We start from the raw sequence: 20113 nt of genomic DNA on the forward strand, positions 1-20113 counted from the left end.
AAATAGGAAACAGAATTTTTGGGTTGAAAAAAATGTGAAAGCCTGACACATGAATTATATTACAGACATGATGATTCATTAATAAGATAAAAAGCAGATATCTAGTCTAAACAGTAGACTGTGTGCCTCGATAAAGTTGCATAATTATCCGTGCACTTCACTCCTCGCTTTATTTTTAACAGAGACCAGATTACAGTAACACGGTTCATCAGCTGAATCATGGATACCCGCTCCCTTTCCACATTTCCTTTTCAAGCAGTGGTATTTCATATCTGGTAATAGTCCGATGCAAATGTTTTTAATGTGATTAACTGCTGCAGTTTGCATAATTTTCATAAATACCGTCGAAGCCATTAATCACTCTGTTAAACACAAATTTGAAATCTGAGTGACGCAAACGCAGATTATCTTGTTTAAGATTTGACAACTTCTTTAGAATCGTAAATTTATTTATTTCATCTCTTTGCATTGTGCGTCACCCACACATCCCTTTACGCTGCGTCTCTCGTAAATTGGAATGTATATTCAGTCCTGAATTTTGAAGGATAAGCTGGAGGGTTTCACAGACACTGATGTACCGAAGAATCGTCGCTCCAGTAAAGTAGTTTAATAGCGATGCCCAAGGCGGCTTGATGTTCTGAGGGCGCCGAGTCGTTACGCGAGAGAACCAAGAGCCCCTGAACTTGTAGATGGGAGCTGGAACTACATTATGTACACTGTCAGCACACAATTGCTGGCAGCCTGAGGCCATAACAAAGTTGAGGGGATGTTGAAGCAAGAGCAGTGGAAGATGAGTCTGTATCAAGCTTTGCACTGCTGCTGTGATAGACCGTGAGCTGTGTATGCTTTAAATCTTGCCGCAGTAAGTCTTAAGTTTAACTGGGTTTAGTAGTGCGCCGCAAGAACATGATTAGTGAGGTCGAGCTTGTGCGCACAGAAGGGCATGTTAGTATTTATATTCGATTTGGAAAAAATCCTGAGGGAATGCCGTACTCAAAAGGTGAATCTGGGGAAGATGAAAGCAGGCGTAACCTTGAAAATTTCAATGCAGTGACCCAGTCAACGAAAACCGTTCACCGCACTGCGAGACCTTCAGATCAGGCAGCCTGCCTGCTGATTTAGTCCAAACACTGAGCTCATGACGGGCCGCCGTCAGCACTACATTTACACTGAATTACACCAAGCGTTTTGGTGACGGTCCGGGTGGAATTCATGTCCCGGTCCTCGGTGTCAAAGGTCTAATTAGATGCTTGTGGTTTGAAGAGCGTAATTGTTTCTGTGTGTGTGCAAGTGTGTATGGAGTCTTCACCGTGATGAGTTGTGATGCTGGAAGCCATTAGCAAACACAAGCGGGAAGAAATGGAGCGTTTCCCCCACTGAGATCACTCTCAGATGTGTGTGTGTGTGTGTGTGTGTGTTCAGGTTGGGGTCCCCAAGCCATGTGTGTGTGTCCCTAATAGTCAGGATCTCTGAGACACTGGACCCCCACCGGGCTTTTGATGTGCAGCAAAGCCTCTGTTTTTTTATTCTTTTTATTTTAATTTTTTTTACATTAATAGTTCCCACATTATCCACTGCTCTGAAATGTTGTCTCAAAGATTTATTTGCAGAGATGTTGCTCATATAAAATACACTGTGCAGGTATGGAAATAACTGTTTTTTTGTTTTGTTTTTTTACACTTGTCTATTTCTTTTGTTTTAATTTCTGTCTCTGTATTTTTCTTATTCTCTCCGTGGAAGAAGCGGCACCACGTGAAGCAACTCGACTTGTTTGGCATGTTTGCTGATCAAAAGCGGTTGTACAGTATAATGTGTGAAAAATGCAGATGTTAAATTAAATTTAGCGAGAGTCATAGTCACACCGCCACAACAAGTCAGTCAGTCAATCACTTCGACAAGCCACCCTCAGTTTACCGTAAGTCATTGTGCTACAAGCAGTATTTGCAGTGTTTTGCTCAACCTCTGTAATTAGAGCAGTCATTATGACAGTGTGTGCGTGAGTATTGAGAATTATATTCCTGGAGTGTAATTGTTGGCATGATTAGGACATGAATGAACGCCGTACTCTTGGTCGTGCTTCAGCAGCAGTTACATCATGGTTTTGGAGTAAGTGTGTGGCCGTCGAAAAGTGAACGCTGTATGATTTTTGGATCGAACGTGACCCAAAAGTTATCTTTGGAAAAAGCATGCTGGGAGGAAGTGTATTCATTGTCCTCCCACATATCGCGCAAGAGAGGAGTTGTGTTTGTGTTTGTGTGTGTGTGTGTGTGTGTGTGTGTGTGTGTGTGTGTGTGTGTGTGTGTGTGTGTGTGTGTGTGCGCGTGTGCGTGTGTGTGTGTGTGGTTTGCGAGTACTTGTGTGACTTTGTGGGAAGATGAGCTAAGACAGAGGGAGAGGAGGAATGCTGTGGTTACCTTGGTGTTGATTATTGCGCAGGAAATGTGACACGTTTGTTCGCACATGCACCGACGCACACACCCACACAGACGCACTCTGCTGTGGAGCTGTGAAACCACAGCACAATGACCCCCAGCTGTTAGTGTGCAGAAAAGCTGTTATCGGTGGGACAAAAAAAAAGTACTGACTCCATATGCGTGTGGCTCAAGGACCCCCCTCCATCTTCCAAGACTTTATGTGCATCATTCAATCCCTTTTACATTCCCTGTATGGAGACTGAATAGAGACATAAGTGGATCAAATTGTCTGCATACAAAATTCAGCCTTGATTATGTTGTTTACCGACATGCTGCTCGGTAGCCTTGAGCGTGCATTGATGCTGTTCAGAAATGCGAAGCGGCAGCGGGCCGTTCAGCAGCGACAGAGGTCCAACATAATGGTCTGAAGTGCTGGGTGATTTATTGAGAACGGTTGGATGTGTTCAGCCTTCTCCTGTACTTCTAAACTTGCTTTTCCAATCTCCATCTCATTATCACTGTGCCCGATGCTCAATCAACAACTCACTACTTCTCCACTGCAATAAATTTACTTGGGAGAGTCAGTCTGTCTTGGCGGACTGTTTGGCCGAGTCCCGCACGTAATAAATCTCTAATTTATTGCACATGGCCACATCGGCTTTGTCTGAAAAGCTGAATGTGAAGTCTAATGATGCAAATTAATTTAACATATATGTATGAGTGTATGTTTGTACTGGTGTATTTTGTGTCTGTAAGTGAGACAGAGAAAGAAAGAGAGAGAGAGAGAAAGAGGCAGATAGAAATGTGATGCGCTATGTTCTCACATACCTAAATGCAAACTACGTGTATTATTACAAAGAAGAGCAGCCACTAAAACGCTCCGGCCAGGAAATATCACAATCTGTCACAGTAGAAAGATGATGCTGTTGACCCACAGCATGTATTAAATCTATTGCAATGAGGTCATGTCTCATTTTCAAATCTGTATCTGTCCAACTCGAATGGTGTCATTTATCTTTCCAACCTACATTCGCCCGACAGATTTCATGTTGAATTTATTCTAAAATGTTCCACACTGTGATGATGTTAACTCTTGTCACGTTATCAACATCCTTGCTTGTACTTTTAGGAGTCCCGCTGAAGCCGAGGAAAGAGCTGGTGTTCTTGGAGCAGCCGTCGGGTCAGCTGGAGATCCGCTGGTCTTCAAAGTTCAACATCTCCGTGGAGCCCGTCCTGTATGTGGTGCAGCGCCGCTGGAACTACGGCATCCATCCCAGTGAGGACGATGCCACAGAGTGGCTGACGGTGGCGCAGGTACAGACCTTCACACCACACATGCAAAATAATGGATGTCAGTATGTCAATAACATCGTTTTGAGTAGTTTTTGTAATTTAAATCCAATCAAATTTGTTGCACGAGTGATTTTCTTTATCAGAAATTCCAGCTTCACATGTCGGAGCGTGCGACACACTACAGCTGTGAAACCGCTGCACTGCGCTGACAGACTGTCGCACACGGTTGCACATTCCTCGCAGTCACGGCGTCTTTGAAAGTTCGGCAAAGAGAGAGACACAGATGACTGATGTGGCAGCAAACTCACACGGGGCTGTGACCCTGCGTAAACTCTGACCCCTGCGGTTTGCTCTGCCTCCATCTGTCCCTCAGACCGCAGAGGAGCGCATCCAACTGGCCGACATCAGAGCCAGCAGATGGTACCAGTTCAGAGTTGCAGCAGTCAATGTCCACGGGACCCGCGGCTTCACGGCACCCAGCAAACACTTCCGCTCCTCCAGAGGTCTGTGTGTGTATTTACGTGTGTGTGTGTGTGTGTGTGTGTGTGTGTGTGTGTGTGTGTGTGTGGCCTTGCATTATGTGCAAGTTCCTGTTTTGACACTCACTGCTCTCCATTTGTTACGGTGAAGACCTTGGAACAGGTGGAACCTTTGGGAACGAATGTTAAGGCCTGATTTGACTTCTAATACGGCCATACAATGCGTGTCTATGTGGTCGATATTCCTTTTGCATTTCCAACTTTATCACTGACTCATAGAAAGTGCGTCAGAATCTTTTTATTTATATATAAAAAAAAAATTGCTTGTATTTACCTTAGGTTTTTCACTTTGCATCTTTTAAAAGACTAAAAGTTGAAGTATTTTTTGTCTTTTTGTTCGTTTTGTGTGACCACTTCTAAACTGTTCGACCCCGTGTCTCCATCAAGCAGCAGCACATTGATTATGACTGAAGCAAAACTGGTAAAGCCAAAAATGAACATTTGTACTGTTCACACTGCTGTGTTTATTTAAAACGGTATTTTTTCATGTACCTTGTTAACCTGAATTGTAAAACGGTGTATCCCCTCCGCAGTTTCCACACGTTTACCCAGTGATCTAAATTAAATTCACGCTGCTGCCAAGAAGCAAGCGAGTAATGAGGAGGCCTGGGTGCACAGAACATTTCATTTCTGTGTTGCAATAAGATCTTCAGTTATGTCTTCAAAGGAGGGGTTTCCCCTCTTTACAGTCATATAAAATGTAATAAGTCTGAATTAGTCGGGATATAGCAGGTTTCAAATGAATGCGAGTGTTGTCTTGCTTCCAGACAGAGTGACGTAACCGAGGCACATTTCAGATCTTTGCCACAGATTAGTGAACAGGCTCTGATGGCATCCTGTGGTACTGCGGGACTCTGCTTTACTGCACTTTCTAAATAACTACTTTAACTAATGCCATCTGCAATACAAAGTTATGGACAGTTGTTTTGTGGTTCCCAGGGATTACAGGTTTGTGAATTTAATATTGTGTCTGGATTGCATCTGATTCAGATCAAATACTGTGTGCTTTTTTGGCACGGAGAGGCAAAGCCATGTGCCCACCAGTTATGCCTCGAACAGCCTTGAGTTGAGTCTGGAAATGTATATCATGTGAAATGTATAAATACATAAAGGTGCTCACTAGTGGAGTGCCAACAGCTGTCCTTAGTACTTGCCATATTCTGCCAAATAATGGAACTGGTACCAAATGCAAACAGTTTTAGTGGGTTTGGTGGTGGGTTGACCTGTCCTGTCAAACCTCTGTTCATGCATTTGCTCCCCAGAGTATTTTGGATAGCTGTCAGACAGAGCCAGACACCAGGTGGGAAAAGGATTCAGCTGCAGGGATGGAAAGCGATCTCCAATCAGGCCAATCAGTGCCAGAACTTTGATAGATTGATGAGAGCTGTCATGGATTTGATGAACTCCCGGCCATTCTGTCATGCCATTGTTATTTATTTAGTACGGCCACATCATCTGAATGCAATTTTGCCCGACTATACTTTGTTAGGGCAATTTGTTAGAGCTGACTGTTTATTTATCTTGCACAGCCAACATCAGCTGGTATGGAGAACCGATGTGTCCAATTGTGTTTTTGGATTGGATTAAATGTGTTTCAGGTGGGAGAGGGTAGGGGAGAGGAGAGGAGAGCCAACAGGGCTGTGGCGTGAATCATTTTCTCATTACAGGACCGTTCCCTCCGGTCTGGCGTCTGGCTTGTGGCCCTGCTTGTGCTTCTGCACCGGGCTGACATCAGCAGCCGTCAGTAGGCTGGGTCACGGCACATATGGACAGGTTCAGAATCAGCTTTAATCTGGACACACACACACACACACACACACACACACACACACACACACACACACACACACACACATTAGTTTGAGTTTAGGAATGTAGAGCGTGGAGCCAAAGTGAGCAGCATGTGTTTGTTAACCCCTGACCTGCGCTCGCGGTCCTGCCGAACGCTGTCATGGACCTGACATGACACCTGTCATAACATCTCGTGGCAGATTGTCAATGGAAGACTAATTACTTTACACAGTGTCACACGTGTCCCCCTCCTCAGCTGCAATGCAGACTGCAGTGTTGAAAGGTGCCTTGGCCTGTAATACATTCTACCTGAAATTATTCTTGCAAGAAAACTGCCTTGGCCTGAGATTTGTCACATACAATAACCAGAGGCCCACTTTGTCTTCCTCCCTAAATGTTCACAGATGTAATAAAATGTGTTCCCACTGACAGTGTTGTTTCTTGTTGTTGCTATGTCTTCAGATCCATCCGCCCCTCCCGGCCCGACCAGTCTGCGCGTCACCAACGTGACGCTGGGCGATGAAGGCCTTGTGACAGCTCGCCTCAACTGGACAGTGCCAGAGGAGCCAGATATTCCCATACATCACTACAAAGTGTTCTGGAGCTGGACTGTGCCCACCAAGTCCATGGTGCCATCCAAGAAGAAAAGCAGAAAGACCACCAATGGGGTAATCTCCTCACTCTGTCTCAGCGATGTGTTCTTTTTCTTTCCTTCCTTTCATCCTCTCTCTAAGACTCGGAGGTCGCGTCCAAGATGATTTCACCATCTTTTCCTCCAACCTCGACACATCTCTGTAAATATCCATTTCTAGTATCCATATCCAAGCCTGCAGTGGAAAAGAACATGAACATGGAATAGGAGTTGCATTTATTTATGTGTAGTCACGAGGCTATCAGTCATGCACAGATTGATACGATATGTTCTTCCTTGTTTTAATGAAGCGTTCTTTGTACTGATGAAAGAACCGTTAAACACAGTTAAGATTTGAAAGAAAACACATTACGTGTGATGAATAGCCCTGCCCATAGTGATAAATCACAACTGCGAGGGCTGTGTTGCTTAAATGTCTCAATTTGTATTGTTCACCTTTTTTTTTAGTTGATATTTTAAAGCTTTCGATCATTTTCTCCTACGCAGTGTTCGATTGCGTGATAGATTTATTTCTACAATGGTGTATGGGATGCTTTATTTTTTTAACGAATCTTAAAAGCTTCAAAATCCCTTGTTTATATAACTATACTTACAATTCCTTACCTGCCAATATATTTGACATTAATGCAAGCAGTGTATTTAAACTAAAAGCATCAAAGGAACATTCTTGCACAAGGACATAAATATGATGATGAACAAGGTTTGATTCTTGTTATTAATGGCCTTGTTATTCTTTGGAAGAGTTTAGTTTGCAGATTGGAGCCTTTTCAACTATTTGCCTCAACCAGAAAGAATAGGTTTTTTTTGGCCCTCTCTTGGGAATGTCACAGACAAAGTCCTTACTTATGATCACAAAAAAATGATATTTAAAAGCTTAAACAAACAGGCAAGCTTAGAGTTCACAATGTTAGAATTCCCAACTTGGGACAATACAGAAAGCCACAGACTAATATTTTGACAGTATAAACATTTTTTGCTTTTGTTTTTCCTCCTGCATAAAACTTAGATGAGTGGACTGTTGCAGGTTGAAGCAGTGGGTTCATAAGTACATATGAATGAAACTGAGTTTATAGATTAGTAATATGATGAGATCATAGACTCCTCAAAAATTACAATGTTATATGTGTAAAACTGAATTCATTAGGTGTTTAAAGGTTTTGTGAGACAGTTGCAAAGTATTTCCAGTACCTGATAGCATGTGACCCGATAGCTGACACCTGATGTGGCTCACTATCTGTGAAGAGCGTTTCATTAGAGGCTCGAGCAGAAAGACAGATTGTCTAGACGGTCCACACACACCTCTATCGAGAGTTCTCCTGAATTCGTTTTTTTTTTAAAAATGCAGAGCAGATGTGGTACGGAGGAGATAGAGGTGGGAGACACCAGACACCTATTGACACATGTACTACTGGTTTCCACTTTGGCACCGCAGGGCTTTGAAAGCAGCCTGCTGGTAGAGGAATGTCAAAACACGCACAGTCAATAACAAGAACTCATCAGGTTCATGCTGATGGTGGAATGCTGCAAGTCAAACACAGTGAAGAAGCCCTGGGAGGCTCTGACAACACGTCCCTCTCACAAGGCCCTGAAGGCTATCTCCTCGCCACGATCCCTTCCTCTGCTCCGCATGTGTTCTTAATAAGCAGCGCTTTCCCACAGGCCCGCGTTGGCTGTGGCTGAGCCGAGTTGGAGCGATGACTGGCACGGTGTCGGGGCCTTGAATGGAGGCTCGAGTGACAGTGTGGTAACATGCAAATGCCAACATCCAAGTGTTTTCTGTTGTCACAGGCTCAGAGCTGGGTGGATCTGGAGGGACTGCAACAGAACAGCAGCTACACTGTGGAGTTGCAGGCTGTCACATATTGGGGACAGGTGCGTCTGAAGAGCTCCAAGGGCTCTCTCCACTTCAGTACCACCCAAAATAACGAATCAGGTAAACGCTGGCTTCTTTTATTCATTCAGCTGTCAAGCTTGTAATGTGTATTAGCGTTACTCGCAGCATTGCTTTAAGGACAGCAATCTGGGTCAATTCAGGAGATTTTGAATAGTTCACCGCATGTAAATCCTAAAAACTCTGGTGACCCCGTTACTTTGTCTGCACAGGCACCATAAGCTTTTGTAATTTTTCCCAAATCCCTGCCAAACATCATCAAACATCCCCATCTGTACTTACTGTTTGATTTCAACGAGCACGTGTTAGCACTCTTGGACATTTTAGCAATATTATTGTGAACAAAATGGGATGCCACCATTTGAATTTACTTTGTCCATATCGAGCCAAAGCACCTAATCTTATTGGTTCAGACCCCACCTAAAGAAATGACAGTACTAAGGTTATGTGGCAACCAAACAGACACGGTAGGTACAGTTTACAGTCCCATGCAGGGTCATGCACTACCTGAAATCAAACAAAACCTGGATGGAGCTGCAGCTTTCTAATTGGATTGGCTGGATCAACCTCGCAGAATCCAATTTTCTTTTTGTTTGCTTTTCATCAGAGCTGAATTTTCCTAAATTACTGAGAGTCTTCGGGCAAACAATCATTATGAGAATTGCAAAAAGCAGGAAGGGCCAAGGTACGCTGACAGCACATCTGTATTCATTCGGAGCGCTTGAGTATTTAGGAAGCACAGACCAAGCGTCGGTGCTGAGTGTGCTTTTCTTTTTCGCATGTGTGGCTCTCGAGGGAATTGAACATCTAACCTTGGCAGAATAAGTACTGCGTGTAGCCATCGACTTACTGCACATGTATGCATAAAGAACATGCCCATGTTGTTCACTACTGTGATCGTACAAAGAAATAAGTGTGTGTTTCTGCATGCTGGAGAATTTCCCACAATGCAGTTACTGGTGTGTGTTAGCTACAGCAGCAAACATGTCTCCTTTCTCTTTTCCAGCAAAATCAGTGCTCAAATCAAAGAAGGAGGAGATATCCCCTCTTGGTTCGTCCCTGGCCAAACGCCCTTCGGGCCCTTTGGAAGTGGGTACGCCCTTCTACCAGGATGGCCAGCTGCAGGTCCGAGTCTATTGGAAGAACCGGGGAGGTAAGAACTCCAATATACTGATTTATAGCTTTGTTACACTCTAATTAGCGCCTCATTATGCCCATCAATCACCATGACTCATGCACATCAGAATAAAATGTCATGACTGATTCGTAGTCACTCAAACAACGGAGGATTCCTCTTATACATGTGGTATCAGCTGGTGTAAATGAAACGGTGTGTCTTTGCCCAGCGCTCATGTTACCCAGCTCTCTCAGAGCGGTGTAAACCTGCACATGGACCGGTAGACCGGAGCCACTGTTTAGAAAAGAACAATAAACACACAGCGCCGGAGCCGTGCGGTGGGATTTATTGACAGCTGTATTTAATAGATCCTCGCCCTCACATTAGCGTTGAAGCGGCCCTTTTTGTTTTACAAGACCTGATGTCATAGGGAGCAGACATGGTGGTGGTTTGCAGCACTGCAAGGGGTTAAAGCCTATAAGGAATGCCTGTCCCAGCGGCGTCCATTCCCCAAACCTTCTGTTAATACCAGAGCGAAAATATGGAAACCTTGAAAGCCATGCTCTCAGGGTAACCTGTCAAGTCCCATTCACTGCTCTATGTTATGTTACTAATATATGTCATCGCCCAAGCCAAACTCCACATCTTAGAGTCAAGAATGCAAACGCTGGCTGAGGGAGAGGCCTGGTGAGACACCAACTGCTGAATCAGAGTGAGAGAGGGAGAGGAGGGGGAGATAGAGGAGGCCCAGAGCTGTTAGCAAGGTTGGCGTGGACTCAGGGAGCTGAGTGATGCTGACGGCGATCAAGCATGGCTGGGGAATCACAGTGTTGCAGAGTTAATCCTGGTCCAGCTTATTTTTTGTCTTTTTTTTGTGGTGCTGGACCGTGGTGTGTGTGTATGTGTATGTGTATGTGTATGTGTATGTGTATGTGTATGTGTATGTGTATGTATGTGTGTGTGTGTGTGTGTATGTGTATGTGTATGTATATGTATATGTATGTGTATGTGTGTATGTGTATGTATATGTATGTGTATGTATGTGTATATGTATGTGTATGTGTATGTATGTGTATGTGTGTGTATGTGTATGTGTATGTATGTGTATATGTATGTATATGTATGTGTATGTATGTGTATGTATGTGTATGTGTGTGCCACTCATTAGTCTGAGCGATGACCCTGGCTTTGACTCCGACAACCTGGGTTCCACTCCTGTAAACATGCAGACACACAGATGGCCTGGAGAGCGGGAGTCTCTGGACATCTGGTTTGTGTGACAGAGAAAGGGACAGGTTAACTGAACCATGATTAAACTCTCACTCATTGTCTCTGTGATCCAAAGCGGCCGGGCCGCTGGGTTGTGTCCAGCAGACGAAACACAACCGTACTGTACACCAGCTCAGATAATATATCGCTGTCTGCCTAACACCCAGACAATAGACAGTGGTTCGGCAGTGGCTCGCTTCTAGTCATGATTTATCGAACGCTGCCGAGGTTCTGTTCTCTACCTGATTTCCATGTCCCATTTCATGTTTTACATACCGCTTCCCTTCTCTATCAGACCCGTCCTAACATATCTTGTTTATTTTTTTGTCCTGATTTCCCGGTTCCCTGTAATTCCTCTCTTCTGCTTCCAAAGAGCTCACGGGCTTCAAGTGCCGAATCTGCGTCTAAGCCTTCAAAGGACCCCTTTTATCTCCCCACCACAACCCAGGCCCCCGCCGAGGGGTGAACACAGCACAACTCAATTATTAATCGGAGTATTTCACATATCCAAGCGACACGGTCGAATGAATAATAAATCTTGTAACATAAGATGAGCGCGATGGGCAGATAAACACTTCTGATGAGTTTATGTGGAGCTGCTGTACAGTAATGACGTGTATGAGTCTGCAGCCGAGAGGGCTGGAGAGCCCCAGCGTGACCACGGCTGCTGGTCCACACATGAGCATGCAAATCCTTAAAGATGAAGCAGAACTGTTTGATCCAAGAGATGAGCCTTCAGCAGACAAAGGGAAAGAGGAAGATGATTATTGATAAGCAAATGCGAAGATAAAAAAGGACTCTCAAGTCTGTTTTTTTTTTTTTTCAGAGACATACAGTGTGCTATCATCAGCGCTAAAAATGGAAAGAGTGATATCAGATGTCAGATAGGGAGTGTTTTGATCTGTGAGATACCCATCAGTTAATCATTTTAACCTGTCGGATCGTCTTTCGATGTCAGATTAATACTCAGAAGGTGCAGTGCAGTGGTGGAAAATGACTAACTTACTTTAATCCTGTACTAAGGTATGGTTTTAGGACATTAAAATCACTACACTTTGGAGGTAAAGGGGCATAACTGTTCTGCTTTTTAGTCCACTACATTCATTTGACATCTGCAGTGTAGCGACATCACATTCACTCAGTATCACATTATATTTTGTCCACATTTTTATGTTTAGTAATACACCGGGAGCAATTCAGCATTGATTTCTTTCATATGAGGAAGAAGAGCTAAGGGACCGAACAACCAAACTATATATCAGCTTCCAACCTTCTGTTCCAGCTGACCTACAACTATGAGTTATTACTTATTTAGTACATTGATTTATACAAAACCTACGATGACTTCCACGATCCATTGCTCTAGATTAAACTACTCGATTTAAATAAAGTAGTAAAAATGACTGGCAACTTGTCCTGATATAAATCGGCCCTTCGACTGGAGTGCTTTTTTGGATTCATTTTGTGGATTTTTGGGTTAAATGGTTAATTATAGGTTAGAAAATAGTGAAAAATGCACAAATAGAGCAACGTTGTTTTGTCGGTCGAGAGTCCAAATTAAAGTTTGTGCTGATGTAAAAAGAAAAGCAGCACATCTTTACATTTGAGAAGAATACCTGACATTTTTTACTTCTTGAAAGGAGGTGATAATTAATTAATTAATTAAGTTAATAAGTTCAGTCGCTAATCGATTAAGTGCCTAATAATTCTAACACTTGTAATTAATACAATTATTAATGTTATTTTGTGCCTAATGAGTACAGTTTGCTGAATATATATTGCGCTCGTAGTGCTTCCATACTTAAACCTGTAGTATCGTACTTTTACATATAAAAAAAAAAAAATCATTATATTGAAGCTATTACCAGACGAGTTTACACAATGCTGATTAAGATTATCACCGCCAGATAAATTTCTCTGTATTTTACAACATACAGAGTTTTTAAATCTGGTGTCTGGTGAGACATCGTGAACCAACCTGATGTATGTTCACCTTGCTGTCTGTTTGTTTGTTTGTTTGTGTGTTTGTTTGTTTGTTGGTCTGACTGGGAGAGTAACTAGCAGTTTGGTGAATGTATGTGTGTGGTGAATGCACACTGGGCGGACCGGAGACTTCTGCTGGCTGACCTGCATAGTTTCTCTTTGCCAGGCCTATGCTACCTTTAATAGGGATATAATAAATGAAAGGCTCCTCCAAATGTCATCGCAATGAATGGATTGAATTCTAATCCTGAAAATAGGTTATTTGGTGTTCAGTGTTTTTGTAATTAGATGAAAAAAGTAAGGATCTGCATGCTGAGTAGTTTTGTTTTTTCCCTGCATAACTTTGCATTCTGTCTGGTCATCTTGTTTCAGACCCCGCTGTGAGTCGCTACCATGTGCAGTGGATGCCGGAGTACTGTAGCCACAACGAGACCCAAGGACCAGAGAAATCAGTCACGCAGGTTAGTCTTCAGCAGCCGTGACACACAACTCCCAGCTGAGGGTCCACTCATATAGCACAGCGCGTAGAGCTACGACTTGATCAGCAGCTCTGTGCTATGCAAAGCACGCGCCTAACCTTTTGTCTGATGCTTAGAAAGGACAGCACAGCTAAAGAAAACAACTCCACTGAGTGAACCCGAAGCCCTGTTGCGTTTGATTTGCATCGGGCAAATCACCGGCTGTTGTTTTGAATATTATGAGTCAGTCGTGTGGTCAGGCATGCGGTGTGTTGCCCAATAAAATGCATTTACTTAAACAATGTTTCCCGGAACGGCGGATCAGTCACCTCCAGCGGCTCCAGCCATGCTACTGCATGGGCCTTTGTTTTAGGATGCAGTCGCGTCTGAGTAGGAGAGTCTGAAATTGGGGGGGTGGGTTAACTGTTTGGGCTCAGGCTGATACACGATGGCAGAAGTTTGGCAATCAACACATTCTTTGGGGACCAGCACTGTGGTTGCTAGGAAATACACATCCATTTTCTATAGATCACCAGGAAGGATTCAAGGCTTTTTTTTGTGAGCACTGCGCCTCATTCACTTTTAATCAAAGCTGTTTCATATCAGAGAGAATATAAACACACCCTCTCCAGTCTCGAGGGACTGCCTGTTAATGTAGGGCCTCTTTATTACTGCAAAGTCTAAATCCACCAGTCAGCAGGATTTTTTTTTTTTTTTTGGTTTCCTCGAAGAGAGATGAGAAAAGCGTTTTTTTTTTGTTAAGATCAATGGATGATTAAAGTTTAAAATGAGTGTGAAGTGTAAGACTGCTGCTCAGATTTCATTAACATGGATTTACAGGGCGTTATCATAGCAAATTATATATCAATCCACTGTACTTTTTTCTTGCCCATTATGGACGTTTTTATGTCGATGCTACATATGAAATCATTCATATACTTGGAATAGGAGAATAGTGCCCGGACCCCTAAACATGCGAGTGTTCAAAGTAGTAATGTAATGTGGGGCATGTTCCTGTGGCCAGAGCGGGAATGTGATCTGCCTGTGCTGTGTATTTAATTATCTCTGTAGCTCCGCGGGACCTGACCTGGGTGACATGTCAAAGTCATCACGGCTGAATAATGTGTTTCTCTGCTCAGGAGAACTACATCAACCTCCCGGGTCTGCTCTTCTCCTGCAAGTACAAAGTCACCGTTCACATGCTGAAGTCCAAGAGACGCTCCAAGGACGAGAGCACCACCTTCCTCACCCCATCCTGTGCTACCATCCGGAGCAAGACTCACAAACACATCCCCTGCCCGGGAGAGGGAGGTGAGTGTGCAGCTGCTGGACACATAAAGGGCATTTTATCGATCCGCATTAGTGCATATGCAGTAATTAGATCTCTAGCGTATTATAATCATGATGATGGACAAAATCTATGCAGAGATAAAAGAATAGGTCAACACTTAGAAGATATTCTTGGAATCGGTGCTGACTCCAGGAAATCACGGTGTCTAGCTTTGATGTAGACAATAGCAAAATTCCCATAAAAACACAGTGTCATTTTTATGCTTCAGTTTTTGTACAAATTATGATAAGAGGAGAATTAAAATGCTTTTTAGTCCTGTATGGCTTGATAAGGGTCTGTTTGGCAGATTTTCTTACTTTTTTTGACAGGCTAGCTGTTTTAGGCTTTGTGTTATCATAGAGACATGATAGTGGTGTCAATCTTGTTTCTCTCTGCTAGGAAAGGAATAAACATATTTCCCAAAATATTGAACTATTTCTATATTAATATTTGCATCACTTTTCTCTTAACAGCTCCGGGGCTTCCGAAGGTTTTGGCTAAGCCGGAGAACCTGACCGCATCCTTCTCCATCACTGACGGAAACATCACCGGCAACTTTCTTTGGCGCGTGTCTCGGATGGCTCCCCATCAGCGAATCACAGGCTTCCAGGTCACCTGGGCTGAGATCACCACTGAAAGCCGGCAAAACAGCCTGCCCAACAGCATCATCTCCCAGTCGCAGATCCTGCCTCCGGTAAGTCTATTTTCTTCCTTTAATCGCCACGTGCTAAAACCTGTTTGTGAATGTTTGTAGGTTTTCATACAGCATGTTTGTCGTGCATAATATATTATCCTGTGCAGTAGGAAAATATATTGTATCTTCCACTTTTTCAACTTACAGTGTCTGTCAGGGGGGACAGTGATTTGAGGATAACACTGTTGTGGCCTCTTTGCATGAATCACGCGATAAGTGGTGGTGTGTAGACAGACACATGGATTGATCTAAAGAAGTGTTGTGTCCTGCTGGAAGTTCTCCTCTACCTTTTCATCTGCCTTCACGTCTTCCTCTTTCATCCTCTGTGAGAGCTCTGAAAAAGCCGCTCTTTGACATAATCTGCTCCATCAACAACACGTTCCGCCTATCTGCACCTCCCAGCCTCTGGAGCTTGTCTATAAATAAAACCACCCACCACACACTTTATCAAGCTGGCAGCCAAAAAAGAGAGACAGCCAGCCTTATGAAAACAAAGTCTTTGTTTTTGTCTGAGCTTTGTGCAAAGACAGCTCCACTCCCCAGTTTCACAGCCCATTCAAATTCAAGTCCTGTCAAATTCAAAGGCATGTTCTGTTGTATTTCATTTGATTGCGTGTCCTCTGATGCTCTCCTCCCTCTCTCTTGGCAGGATCATAACTTGCTTGTAGTGTCCAACCTGCGGCCATCCACCTACTACAGACTGGAGGTGCAGGTCATAACCACTGGAGGGGAAGGTCCCGCCACTGTCAAGACCTTCCAGACCCCGAGCATATTACCGGTCATACAACACCGTAAGTGATACCTCAGTTTGCTCAGATAAAGTGATAATATGAAAGACTTAACATTTTCATACATTTGGTGCAACATCATATCCACTAATTGGGCTGTTAAGCTTTTTGTTGGGACTGTTTATTTTGGTTTGCTTGCTGTCACTGCTCTCAGATCTTAGATTTTTTTCGTTAAGCATGAACTTGATTTTATGTTTCTTTTTTTTTCTTTTTTTTTTCTGGTGAGAATTTAAGCCGATTTGTGCTTTCCTTGAACTGCACATTCACCGGGAGAACAATATGAATGTTGAATATGAAAGGCCGTGCGAGGAGATTTGTCGTTCCGCACCTTTAGAATTCATCATTAAAAGAGTACAAGGTCACACAGATGGCCTGAAAGTCCTGGTGAAACCACTTTCCTTAAATATACCACCATCACTTTCATGACCTTAGGCCCCCATGCCCACCACTGTGCAGCGATAATGTGCAACCCATGCAGGCACGAGAATAATGGAGTACACCCATTTGTAATTAAAGTAGTCGCTGCTGGACATTGGAAGTCCTTTGTTAAATGCCTCCCATTAATGGCACCCGAACACATTGAGAGAGCCGACTTGTCTCCTGCTATTGTAACGACAAGGCAACAAACACACTCTTAACCATGTCTGGCGGACCAACGCATTAACCTGAAAGCGTGGTATGAATGGAACCGTCTAGGCTACACGTCAGCTATCTGCTGTCCACGTTCAATTTGTGCATCTGTTAGTGCATGTGGACACAGAACACGTGAATTCGCCAATAAGAAAAACTGATTCCACTCTCATGTGTGACAGCTGCACGGTAGCTTAGCTTAGCACAAACAATTGAAAGAGGTAGCTTTCCTAGCATTCCTAGCGTTTCCCAAAATGTTGAACTATTCCTTTAAATGTGAGTAATATTATGTTTTATCATTAACAATGCCAAATTCTGCACGAAAAGTCTTGCTCAAAGTGTTAAGACAACTTTATCTTCCCTCAGTTATGTCCGTTTTGCCACCAAAAAGTGGAGGACATCAGTTACAGAGTCTGAAAAAGGCAACAGAGTAAAAATAGGACCTTCTGCTGGATGTGTAAATGTGCAGTTGTTTGCTACCAAGTTGCTGTCTCAACTTTATAAGGTGATAAAACTGAAGATTTAAAGATGTAATTATCAATGTTGTAAAAACAATTTAACGATCTAGACGGCAAGTTAATGCATCAGCAACAGCAGTAGCAAAACAAATGGCAAATACTGTGTGGAAAAGTCAATACAATTTGAATTATGATCAGTTATTGCTAAGAGCTGACTAAAATGAAGTGTTATGTGACAGCTTTTTAAATATGTGTTTTCAAGGACCCAGACTCCGGCAGCACCACTCTCATCACCAGAAGCCATCAGTAGAGAGACACTGAGTTTGTAAGTGGAGGCAAACCCATGAGGGAGAAGTACCAGTGGCTCTCTGCTCCTGTCTGTCAGGGAAGGAATGTGTGGAACCAAACAGAAACACAGCGTACCAGACCATGAACTGACCCCCCCCCCCACCCCCCTTTGCTCATGAAATATGGGTCTATCTTCTCCAGGCTCCACAACACACCAGCTATTCCTTCTTAACCCCTCTCTCTTGACTTGCACGTCACCGGACGGGTTTGTGTGTACAGTGAAATTTATACTGCAAGGTCTCATATTCTGGGTTGGTTAGTACACAGCTCCCCAACTCATCCCAGACTCGTAGGGAAGTTATGAAATTCCAGGTAAACGTTAAGACCCAGGAACCCCAACATTTGTTGTGATCCACAACTGTGTCATAGTGCACAACACCAGACCATTGATTGCATTTGGTAAATACATGATTGAAACTTGATTACAGGCGGTTGAACAGGGATGGTAGGAAACGCCAGAACTGTAAAACAAGTGTTTACTTACAAAGAAAGAAAAGTAGAAATTCACCTATTTATTTTGTGTTACCCATTAAAGAGGCGCTTAGGCATACAGTCAGTACTGATGGATAATGTAACTAAAGTCATCGTTGTCTAACCCAGAATATTTCACGTAGTATGTTGCATGTAGTACATTTGATTTTAGAACTGTAAATGAATTACTTGCTTCAAATTGAAAGCCTGTAATGGTTTTGCATGACAACCGTTAGCATTCTGTTGGCATGAAATAATGTCTGTGTTACCTCTTTTCAATATGTTAGCAATATTTCAGTAACAGATTAACAAAGAATTATATTGGAAGTAATATGTAATGTTTATTAATGAAATTATAACTTGCGTGGAAATGATGAATTGTACATGTTCTTGGCTGTAGAAATATTTGTCGTGGAACAGTCAGTGAATGTCTATATTTATTTATGTGTGTATTACAAAGTTTGGTTTGGATGTGTGTGAATGTGTATGTTTTGTGCGTTTTAGTCTAAAATTTTTGAACTGGCAAAAAATCTTGTAAAGACATTTTGTAAAAATGGAATTGTAAATACAGTCTTATGTTACATGTTATTTTTCCATGGTAGAAACTGTACAAACTGCTAAGTAATAAAATAATCCTTAACCCGTGCCCTTCGCTGTTTGTTGAATCGGAGCTGATGTGATAAGTAAATAGACATGCTTTTCCTCCCAATGCTCGACTATTTGGCAATTACTGTTGCTTATTTTGGCTTTAAAATCCGTCGTGGCAGACTCTGTGTACAGCATGTTCACTGATCGGTCCAGGAACCCGAGACACGTGCTCTCCAAGTCCAAATAAACAGGTCAGCTATAGCTCAGCAGGCTGAGTGAATTCACCATCGTTGAGGTTGGGCGCCCGTCAACAATAATGCTCTGCTTCTCTGAGCACTTGAGTGTTTGAAAAGCGCTAAATACCTCCTCTGCTCAAGCAGCCTTTCCCCCCTCATAAAATGAAAAGTGGAAATGTTTACAAGAAAATAAAGCGAAGAGTGACTCTGAAAGTTAAGCCTAATGTGCTGTGTGTGTGGAGGCTGTGATTTTTGGTGTTAAAACCTCAAGCAGAGTTTTTTGTGTCGGACGAAAAGCGTTTTAAGCATGTATTTAATAATCCTGAATGCTCCGCATGCCTGATGTTGTGAAAAAGTGGCCTTGCACTGCATTATTGAACGTTCACTTGTTAATGGGGGTATTTTGTTTTGTTTGGAAGTGAATAACAACACTAACCGCTTCATGTTACGAGGTCATCAAACTATCAAACTTGTGCATTTGACAGTTTGGACTTTAAAAGACAACCTCTCAACAGATTTGAAATGTGGTTTAGCAGCAAAGATTCATAAAATCCCAGATTTGATCCATTTAGACACAATTTAACTGTTCAAAAATCAAAACACCTCGACAAATGCAAGTAGTAAATCACATCTCTATGCGAAAAATACCCCCTGAGCTGTGCTCTTGTTCAGGCTGCATTTTAATTTGCCTTAATTTGATAAACAGGATGATTAGTGTCCCTTTGATTGCTAATATCATTCAAGTGTGCCACTGGCAAAGGCATAGTTTCCTGTTCCAATATTAAAGGTTAATCAGTGTTAATTAAGTATCACAAACGTGAGAATATCAGATGCACATTTAGAAATCATACACTGTGTCCTTTGTGTATTTATGGAGGGTAGCAGTGTTTACATATTTGCATGTGCTTGTTTTTTTCTAAGTGCTTGTTTGTGAAGCGATGATGCTGTCCAGATGTTTAAATCTGGTCACAGTCTGTTCTCATCACCGTTTTCCACAGCGAGCGACAAATTATTCTGAGCCCTTGTATTCACACACTCAGCCTCTTCAGTCAGTCAATGCTTCGCCACTCACTTCTCAGGGATGTTGTTTATGTACAGTTCTATTATGTCACAGGAGATTAGTTCCTTGGTCTGTGCACACTAATCCCTCTCTCTTTTCTAGG

The 20113-nt window shown here is 42.8% G+C and overlaps 1 protein-coding gene across 1 annotated transcript in view; it reads left to right on the forward strand.

Annotated features, from left to right (window-relative positions):
• The window catches only part of LOC138200941 (anosmin-1), a 40555-nt gene extending 21784 nt beyond the window's left edge, over nucleotides 1-18771 (forward strand). Inside the window, exons 5-14 of the mRNA XM_069153962.1 lie at nucleotides 3544-3728; nucleotides 4081-4210; nucleotides 6500-6705; nucleotides 8478-8622; nucleotides 9587-9733; nucleotides 13322-13410; nucleotides 14547-14718; nucleotides 15211-15431; nucleotides 16081-16222; nucleotides 17570-18771. Coding sequence (XP_069010063.1) covers nucleotides 3544-3728; nucleotides 4081-4210; nucleotides 6500-6705; nucleotides 8478-8622; nucleotides 9587-9733; nucleotides 13322-13410; nucleotides 14547-14718; nucleotides 15211-15431; nucleotides 16081-16222; nucleotides 17570-17628 — 1496 coding nt within the window. The 3' untranslated portion in view covers nucleotides 17629-18771. The remainder of the gene's footprint in view (nucleotides 1-3543; nucleotides 3729-4080; nucleotides 4211-6499; nucleotides 6706-8477; nucleotides 8623-9586; nucleotides 9734-13321; nucleotides 13411-14546; nucleotides 14719-15210; nucleotides 15432-16080; nucleotides 16223-17569) is intronic.
• Nucleotides 18772-20113: the final 1342 nt, after the last annotated feature.

This window comes from Embiotoca jacksoni, unplaced genomic scaffold, assembly GCF_022577435.1.
Source record: "Embiotoca jacksoni isolate LCO1_2020_lvr unplaced genomic scaffold, fEmbJac1.0.p SCAF_2, whole genome shotgun sequence".
Lineage (NCBI taxonomy): Eukaryota > Metazoa > Chordata > Actinopteri > Embiotocidae > Embiotoca > Embiotoca jacksoni.